Source organism: Cebus imitator, unplaced genomic scaffold (assembly GCF_001604975.1).
Source record: "Cebus imitator isolate Cc_AM_T3 unplaced genomic scaffold, Cebus_imitator-1.0 Scaffold62, whole genome shotgun sequence".
Taxonomy (NCBI): domain Eukaryota; kingdom Metazoa; phylum Chordata; class Mammalia; order Primates; family Cebidae; genus Cebus; species Cebus imitator.
This window is the reverse complement of record NW_016107377.1, coordinates 3,053,831-3,064,063: the sequence shown is the minus strand read 5'-3', so window position 1 is coordinate 3,064,063 and position 10,233 is coordinate 3,053,831. Positions and strand designations below refer to the sequence as shown.

Below are 10,233 nucleotides of genomic sequence, written 5' to 3'. Positions count from 1 at the left end.
CCCAACACTTTGAGAGGCCGAGGCAGGCGGATTGCTTGACGTCAAGAGTTCCAGACCAGCCTGACCAACATGGTGAAACCCCATCTCTACTAAAAATACAAAAATTATCTGGGCATGGTGGCGCAGGCCAATAGTCCCAGCTACTCGGGAGGCTAAGGCAGGAGAATTGCTTGAATCTGGAAAGCGGAGGTTGCAGTGAACCAAGATTTCACCACTGTACTCCAGCCTGGATGACAGAGCAAGACTCCATCTCAAAAACAACAAAAAATAAGAATGGAAGGACAAAAAACCATTTTGGATCAGGCAGTTACCATGACAAGTCCATTTTGCTAAACCATAAAGATAATCCTAATTTTCAGAGAAGCCATAAAAACCAAGACATTGAGCGTTAGCCATGGAGTCTCACTGACTTGATGCTAGTATCTCAGAACCACTACCCTCACTAATGTGTAATCACTGTGTGACAAATGAAGGAATCTGTAGCTTATTTAAGACTGGACTAATTTCTATGATGTCCACACAAAACTGGCTACTCCAAGGATGTGTCTGCTTGTGCAGATTAGCTATTTATTTTTCACTTAAAAAAATCCCCTCCATTAAAAAGGTGTAAGAAAGTGCTCTACAGGTTAGAATAAGATGGCACAGACTAATTTACAAAAAAGATGACACACGTTCCTCATTAATTTATCATTTAATATAAATGCTGACAGAAAGCAGATAAAGACCTTGTAGACACTTTCATATATTTACAATCCAAAAGGTGAATCACCTCCTTCTACTTGTTAAAATAAATCCTTTTATCTGCAACTCATGGGAGCCTTAAACACTAATTAGGAGCAACATGAGGCTGAGTCAGTTTCCAAGGTAATAAAGAAATAGCATTTTAACAAAATGGGCATCTTTGATATAAACATGCACACAAATAATACAAAATTGAAAAAGATGGCACTAGTACTCTAAAAAATCAGCAACAAGTGGGAACATGTACTTATTTAGACCAAAGTTCTGCTGCCCTAAATATTTTCCTACTATTCCTTTTTTTCCACCACACTTGTTTTGAAAGCTGCTTAAAAATCAGAAATATTAAACAGATTAAAAACAAGAGAAAAACGCTCCATTTCAAATAGGGTTCTTTTTCCTACTCCAAAAGAACTCTCAGGAGATAATGTCTTCAGTAAGACTTCACAGTTTGCCAGATCCTAAGGAATTATTCACAGCTTGTGAAATTCCAACCCATTCGTCTTCGCCATTCCAACCTATTTGTCTTCACTTCCCTCTTTAAAGTTGGAAACACTTGGAAAAAGTAAAATTTCACAAAATTCAGCAATTAAAAAAATCAGCTGTCATGTTAAGTCTCAATTTTTTTTTTTTTTCCTGAACACGTGGGTGGAGGCAGGCAAGAAACAATAGGGAGCTGAGGCAATAAAAAAACAAACAAAAATGCAAGAAAACTTTAAAAAATGGTGTGTCTACCACTGACTTATAAAAGGAGATATAAATTCTAGCCAAAACTGTAAGTGATTTCATAAAGTCACTTATAACCTGACTCAAATCTCATGGGCTCCTTTATTAACCTAGATTATTTTTGTCTTGTTAAATATACCTCTGCAGGGCACAATCACTTACAATCAATACGATTGGTAAATTACACAAGCTCTATCCCAAGCAAATATGCACCAATGTTAAGAAGTTATTAAAAAAAAATAAAAAATAAAAATAAAACAAATAAAATCCACCCAAAAAGGTGATAATGACTGCAGAATGTCTCGGGGAGACTGGTATGAGCCTAAAGACCAAATTACCAAAGTCAGAGCAAAAGGGCAGCAGGGGTAACAAGGGGAAGAGACCACACACACGAAGAGGAATCTCAAAACTGGAAAATGTTTAAGTGGGTAAAAGGTTTTGTTCATTACCTTAATTCACTTTTTCCATTGTTCTTGTACCAAGAAGTCATAGAGTAATTATAAAGAAAGATAATGAGGCCTATGGACCATTTAAAAAAAAAAAAGTTCCTTTTATTCCCAGGAAGTGGGAAGAGAAAAAAGGATGAACAGGGGAGAAGTGTGAAAATTTAGGCAACGATCCATCTGGAAAAAGTATCTCTCAGGACAGTGTCTTAGTTGAACAGAGGATGTAAAAACCATAAGCAAAAGCTAAATGCCTTTAAATCAGAGAACTATTTTATCGGGTAGTTCAGCTATTAGGAGAATGACAGCCAATCAATGGAGAGAGATCACACTAATAAATGGTGATTTTTAAAAAAGAGGCCAAAAAAAAAACAAAAAAACAAAAAAACACCCAGCAACCAATTATCCATCCAATAGTTTGTTTCCATCCTTTTCTTGACCCTTTCATACACTCATTGGGGTGGGGACCACCTGACAGTTTCCAGTTATAAGATGACTCTGAGTGTACAACCTAAAACGGATGCCAAAGACTTGTGAGCTCTGTCTGCTTAGAGTTAGAACAGAAACAAAAACCAAAACCAATCTGAAACAGTAAGACCTCAATACAAGGAAACAAATCATCTAGTATAAAATAAACATGAGGATAACAAACTCCACAGGATTTTATTTTTCTAACTACACACTTTTGGACACAATATTATCTTGAGGTTTAAGCTCTTCCCCCTTATTGTGCCTTATTTTCTTGTGAAAATAAAGTTTGTTCTCTAGTGATGTTTTGTTCAGGGATAAAGTTTAGGAGGAATTCAGTGTTTGGCTGAAAATCCAGAGGCTCTGAAAACAAGGATTCCAGTGGTGAGGTAAGCTCCTTTATTACAACAGGATTTCAAAGGGCACTTTACCCACTTTGTTCAGTGCAGTATTGAAAACATACCTTTTAGGAACACATTTATTATAAAAAGGTGTTATTTATTCCTGGTGGTGATAGTTTCTTATTCTTTATTAGTACTATAGCTAGTATTACTTATCGATTATAATCTGTTACTTGTGAAAAGATCTTTAGTGAACACAGAACCGAATCTTAAAAATTCAAATCTTAAGATGTGCTTACTACAATTAATACTACCTTTTGACAAAACAGCTTTCTTTTTGAAGTGGCTCAGAAAAGCTAAATTGAGAAATTTTTTAATAGTAACTATCATCAATCTACAACTCCCAGTAAGTCATTTCAGCAGGAAAATTTCATAAACCTGAGCTGAAGCTACAAATAAATATAAAAATCATAGCTGTCCAAGGTAGAAAGGTGGGCACTCTGGTAAAATAATGACAGTAGTAGACTTCTTGCTTGTTCAAGAGCTAATGATGAAAGTAAAATTTGCTTTAGTTTAGTAGCTCTAATTTTTCTTAAAAGGATAGGCAGATTTTTCAGGGGAAGAAATCACCTTATCATCAATTAAAAATTTAACACACTTAGACTCTTTGCAGGGGGAAAAATCTAAGTAAACACTGTAGTCCCTAAATTTCCAGATAGGTTATTAATCTCTCCTAAAAAGTAACTTCCCCATTCCTTTCAATGACATATAATCGTTACAGGTGCTTTTTACAGACAGATTTTACATGTAAAACATTTACTCAATTCTTTAAAACGAGCAAAAAGAGAGTAGAAAAATGGTGAGACTGCTACCCACCACCATTTGTATATAAGTGACAGCAACTAAATACTTCTTTTTCTTTTTTTCTGAGTGGGTTTCCAAGGAGCTGTGTAAACTGAATACTTCTTTACTGAGACAAATGCTTTTTCTTTTTAGTGAAAATAATTTTTCTTTAATTTTAACAATTTGTACATGTACTGACTATAGTAGTTATTTCTCACCAGTCACATACTCAAGAATTATTTTACTCAGACCCATGACTTGACCACAGTGATAACAGAAGTTGGGGTGGGCACAAATGCTTACACACAATATTATAAAAGATGATATTCACTGGTTTAGAGAAACTGATGAATTTTCATTACTTTTACATTTTATAAGGCTAGCTAACTTTAACAGTTAACTTTAGATAAATCTACTTACACAGTACAATCAACTCACAAATACTAAAAGGTTTCACGATCAAAATGGCTACTACTTCCCCCAAAACCAAAACAGAGTAAAGCACAAGTCTTTGGCTCTCCTTTAAAGAAAACAGCAGGTTACCATTCTTAACCAGACCTTTGTTTGCCTACCAGTAGGGCAAATACCACATTTGTGCATCACTGAGTAATAACACCATTAGAAAAGGCAACTTCACAGAAGTTATTGGCTAAGCGAATTCATTTGAATGCTCTGTTTTGAGGCAGCAAACTGTCACTGTTGCAGATTGGGGAGGGCATTGGGTAAGTCAAGGGGAAATTACAGGGTGGAAAAAGGTCAAGAAAAAAAGACATTTATGGAAAAATGTAAACTTTGAGCTCCATCCCTGAAGAACTCTGGAAAGTCTGATGAAGTTTTATACTCAAAGTAGCAAATGAGAATCATACCAATATTCTGTCTTTCAGGCAAAAGAAATACATGGGAAAGAATGGAAGGGAAGGGAAATAAGATGGGAGCAAGGAGACACCAACATTAATGCTGTACTAAACCATTTTTAAAATACATTCTGAGTAGTTGAATATTTGTCGTTGGCATTAGGAATAGTGTCTTATCAATACCTAGAATAATATTACTAGAAATTTATGCTAACTTTTAATTAGAAAAGTAATAAGTAATGGATCTTTGGTCACTTCAGCCTCTGAATTATCCAAGACAGGACAGCTATTGGACTTATCTTGTGACAATATTATGTGTAAATTATGCAAAAGAGCTACACATAAAACAGAAATTGAATCTAGGTGTCTTATTTTCTGTTCTTCTACCCTTTTCTAGAGACTCCTTGAAAAAAAGAGTAAGTCAAAGTACTTTTATAATTCTCACTATAAATAAAATTCCCTTACCTATAAATGAGTGAACACAATGCTTATTACTCCTAACTTAACCTATTCAGAATTGTTCGTTTCAGATGGCCAATTTTTGCTTTTGAATTTAGTGAAATACAAATAAAGTAATATTTAGAAGAAACTAATATTTTAATAAGTAGAAAGCATAGAAACTGTATTTCATATCTGGTTTAATCTTTGTCTCTTGAAAAAAAAATTTAAAAGCCAGAAGGAATGGATACCTTTCAGATTTTGATTTTAGAAAAGTAGTTACAAAGTCAAGCAGTTATGCCCAAATATGCCACTTGTCCTTACAGGCTCATGATATCACAGAAAAAAGGAAAGGGAAAAAACCCCCAAATTTTGGGGCTGTTCGTGAATTCCTAAAACCATTGATGAGCACTAGGAAAGTTGCAAGAATTTCCATTAGGTAAGGCAGAATGACTAATTTAAAATACATTGTAGGCACAATGGGATAATATACCATTCTTGTGATTTGCTACCCAACCAGATTAGCTCTAGAGTGTAGGGCCAAGGAGGGGTACCTTTTGAATTTGGGTTGCAATTGAAGAGACTTTTTCTCCTCCTAAATGAAAGTACATGAAAAGAGAAAGATACTATTTTAAGTCAAGTTTATACAGTGACTTTCTGGTTTTGTTCAGAACAGGAATACTGTATAGACTAATCCCTGTTCCTGCCTACTTCACAGAATCAAAATGGTAAAAGACAAGAACAAGAATATTTAAAGGAAATAAGAACAAGAATAACAGAAATTGAGCTATTAGGGGTTTCAATTGCTACCCCAATTCAATCTTTACTTTTATCGTAAACTTAAACAGAAATCAATACCCACAAATTATCTTCTAATACAAGAATCATTCTGAATTCCAAAGTGAATCAAAGTGAATCAATTGCTTCTAAAATTTAGGATGATCTAACATATTCAAAGGAGAAGTAAATTGATCCAAATCTGCCTATAAGAAGGTTGGAATACAAAAATTAGCTGGGTGCGATGGCATGTGCCTATAATCCCAGCTACTCAGAAGGCTAAGGCAGGAGAATCGCTTGAACCCAGGAGGTAGAGGTTGCAGTTAGCTGATATCACGCCATTGCACTCCAGCCTGGCAACAGAGTGACACTCTTGTCTCAAAAAAAAAGAAGGTTGGAGGCCGATAATGTTGCCTTTTACAGTTATGCAGATAAATGAAAAACCTTGGGACTATGTCAGACATACATAAATTTCTTTCCTTCTCCCAATAAACAATAGGCATTTAAAGTGTAAATGTGAAAGGGTTTTAAGTGAAAGTCAAAAAGCAAACAAAATCAAAAAATAATAATAATAATAAAATAAAACGTCAAAAGCATTTTTTAAAAAAGAAAGAAAGAAAGAAAAATGCATAAGTCAACTGAAAAAAAAATGCCTCATCTTCATTCAGTGCTTCTACCACTTCCCAATCGGTCAATTTATCGCAACAGCTGCGCTCATGCGAAAAAATCCTTAAAACATACCCAATATATATACAGATATAGCTATGTATATATGTATATATATAATATATATATAAATTTTTATTTAAATAAAAAAGAAAGCTCGAATCCCAAGCCAATATGTGTATATCAAATCCTTGACCAGCCAGGTCTGTAGGGCATAATCAAATTCAATGTGAAATAGTATATAAACACGGTGCCTTGACTGGGCAAATTAAATAATTGCTACTCAAAAGAGTGTTCTGTTTGGACTCTCCTACTGGTAGGCAATGGCAGGACTGTATTACCCTTCCCGCCCCCACCACCCATTTGTTTAAGTTAACAGTATGATGGACACAGAGCTTAGACTGAGGTTGTTATGACCTCAGCAGGAGTTAAGGGTTAAGAAAATAAGAAACAAGAAAAATATAAACTCTTGTTTTTACCCAACCAAAGCAATGCAGTAACTTATTACATAACCAGTGCTTTCTAATTTAGTAGTATAATCCAGAAAGGGAAACTGAAAAAATTGGGCAAATAGAGGGATGGAGAGGGCAACTCTATCAAACAGCCCCCACTAAACATGTTTTACAGGGTCGTAGTTAAGCACAGACACATGGCATCAGAATATGTGCAGCAGAATTAAATAAAAACAAAAAATCCTTAACTCTTTTCAACATTTTCATGAAGAAACATTTTCAATAGTGGGCAGCAAAATCTATGAAAAATGACTTCAAACTATTTCCTACCTACTTATACTAATGATTCTGGATAACAAGTAATCAATTCATAAACTATCCTTAAGACGAAATCAGTTTACAAGTAAAACAAAAACATCTATTGAAATAATGTGGCTCTATTCATTTTAAGTTCAAATGAAGTGTTGCAGTTTTAAAATATAGTTGATTGTCCTTGTTTTTGAGCATCCTATGATTTCAGCAAAAGTTTAATTTGAAAAGCACTGCTCCAAATTTCCAACCATGAGCTGAATGCAGGCAAAACACCAAACATGTATTTTCAGTACTAATAAGTTACAGTCATTCTTAATCACCGTTTAAATCTAATTAAACAACTGAACACTGAATCAGCTTTCTAATTATATTAAGAGAATGCAAATGATCCTTAATATGAAAATAAGGACTTCAAAAATTGGTAATTCTCTCTCTGAAAAGTTAAAATAAAAAAAAATAAAACCTTCCTGAACAATCAAACAAAAGTTTCAATGTCAAGAAAAGCATTCCTATCCAATGAAACTAGTGATCTAGACAGGGATAAAGAATTCCAAATAACAGCTCTGGGAAAAGTTGGTTTGCTGCACATTTTCTAATAACTCAGTCTATTACTGTCTGTTTCTCAAGCATCGCAGAATTCTCCAAAAGCTGACGTTTTTGGTCTGTTTTAAGTTTATGGGGTGGTGAGAACTGATAAGGATTGGGGGTAAGGAATTATACACTGGGTATGTAATAATACCAAAATACAAGAAAAACCTACTTCATTAAGATCATACAATTAATCAAACAGAGTGTATATATAATATCTTTTTTTTTTAAAGCCCTGGATCCAAGGCGTCCAAAGTTATTAAAATAAAGTTCATTCACAGAACAAAAACAAATTTAATCTGAATTGCTTGCAGATACTGCTAATTTTCTTTTTCTTTAAATTAAAAAAATGCATTAATGTGAACTATGTGCAGGGTGTGTTTTTAGTAGTGGTGTTTGTGCACATTGCCTCTGGTGAATTTCCTGGATTTCTCTGACTGCTCTTAAGAGAAAAAGTTTAGAAGTTATCCGTTCTCCTACCCCTATGGCCGACAAACTGATTAGGAGCAGAAGATAAAAGTAGGACTCTTCATATTTTAAGGAGCAGAACTGGGAGTAACTCCTGATCTCTGGGAGTCATTATTATCCCCACCTCCCTCAGGGTCCTCTGATAGGTTCAGAGAGCTGGTCTTGTTTGATAGGAGGCTGATATTCTCTTGTGTCAAGGCTGATCCATTTGGTACATCACTGTTGACATTTCAAAATTTTGAAAAAGGAGAGAAAAAATGATTAGTACAATAAAACCAATAGGGCACATCATTTAGCATGATAAAAAAATATATAAATGGTTTCCAAATTTTAATCTACAGCCCCTTATCCATGTTTTAGCACACGGTTAGCAAACTAAAGCTAGCCAGCCAGGTATGTATTTTTCTAACTAAAGTTTTATTAGAATATAGCCTGCTCATTTGTTTAACATACTATACACTGCTTTCAAACCACAGAGCAGAGTTGAGAATTGTGACAAAGACTGTAAGGCCCGTACCTCAAAATACTTACTACCTGGCCTTTAAGAAAAAGTACTGATGCCTGATTTAGCAGGTTTGCTAGTTTAAGAAATAATTTTGGGCTCGTGTCTGTCATCTCAGCACTTCGGGAGGCCAAGGCAGGTGGATCACTTGAGCTCAGAAGTTGGAGACCAGCCTGGCCAACATGGTGAAACCCTGTCTCTACTAAAAATACAAAAATTAGCCTAGTGTTACATGCCTATAATTCCACCTACTTGGGAGGCAGAGGCACAAGAATTGCTTGAACCTGAGAGGCAGTGGCTGTAGTGAGCCAAGATTGTACCACTGTTCTCCAGCCTGGGTAATTGAGTGAGATTTTGTCTCAAAAAAAAAAAAATAAAAAAAAAAAAAAAAAAAATGAATCCAAGATAATACACAAATTAAAAATAGTCAAAACCCAAGCCTGAAAGCATTAGAAATTTTTGTTATATATTGTCAGGAGGGCAATTTAGGACTATGCATTCCAAAGCCTCAAAATATCCTTAGAAAATAATTTAAGATATGAAAACAAAGCATTAATTGTAATGCTGTTTATTGTAGGTTGTTCATGGTAGTTGATATGTATCATCCCATAGCTGCATAATAATACTGGAGGATACAGACTAGGCTAAATTTGCTGGGCACGGTGGCTCATGCCCGTAGTCCCAGCATTTTGGGAGGCCACGGCGGGTGGAGTTTGAGACCAACATGGGGAAATCCTGTCTCTACTAAAAATACAAAAATTAGCCAGGTGTGGTGGTGGGCGCCTTTAATCCCAGCTACTCGGGAGGCTGAGGCAGGAGAATCTCCTGAACCCGGGAAGCGGAGGTTGCAGTGAGCCAACATCACGTCACTGCACTCCAGCCTGGGTGACAGAGCGAGACTCCGTCTCAAAAACAAAACAAGAATAGACTGAATTAAAAACCAGGCACGTGGAGTGCTGGGTTTGTAAAACTAGCAAGAGGCTAAATGTCCACACACTTTAAAAAGACTGGAAAGATAATACAACAAAATGGTAACAAGGGTTGTCGCCACCTATTGGAATTATGGGCAATTTTAAAATTTGCCCTTTTCTAAAACTTTCCATTTCCTAAAGCTTATTTTTTATAACATATTTAAAATGGGGAGTTATTTTTTGTGTTTTCTTTTTTTTAACGTTGAGCATATAATACTTTTTAATGTAAAGATATAAGGCTGTGTTTGAAATAAATTTAAAAACATGGGGAAGATGGAAACATAACCAGAAATTTTTCTTTGTTAGGTATTAACAGACAATTTAACCTTGGGTCTGTTCTAAGTTTTGTAACTCCAGACTTATGCAAAAAATATTCTTAATGTACACAGAATAATGATATTTTGAGAATAAAATATTTACGAGGGTACTTCTGATATGGATAATATAATAATTTCTCTTTTTTGTGTTATTTAATATGGCTTGAAAATCTCCTTTTCTTTTTTTTATTTATTATCTTTTTACTGTGGTATCATCATTAATTTTTTTTTTTAATTTAAAAAATTTTTTTTAGAAAATCTCCTTTTCTTTACCTGAATGTCAATGTAAGATCCTCAGTCGGAACCTTGTTTTGTAGTTCTGGTTGTCC

At 34.8% G+C, this 10,233-nt stretch overlaps 1 protein-coding gene across 1 annotated transcript in view; it reads right to left on the bottom strand.

The window, feature by feature from the left end:
- Positions 1–672: 672 nt before the first annotated feature.
- The window catches only part of RC3H1 (ring finger and CCCH-type domains 1), a 93,459-nt gene continuing 83,898 nt past the window's right edge, over positions 673–10,233 (bottom strand). Inside the window, exons 20-21 of the mRNA XM_017529911.2 lie at positions 10,178–10,233; positions 673–8,333 (exon numbers count right to left, since the gene is read on the bottom strand). Of these exons, the coding sequence (XP_017385400.1) occupies positions 8,183–8,333; positions 10,178–10,233 (207 nt within the window). The 3' untranslated portion in view covers positions 673–8,182. The remainder of the gene's footprint in view (positions 8,334–10,177) is intronic.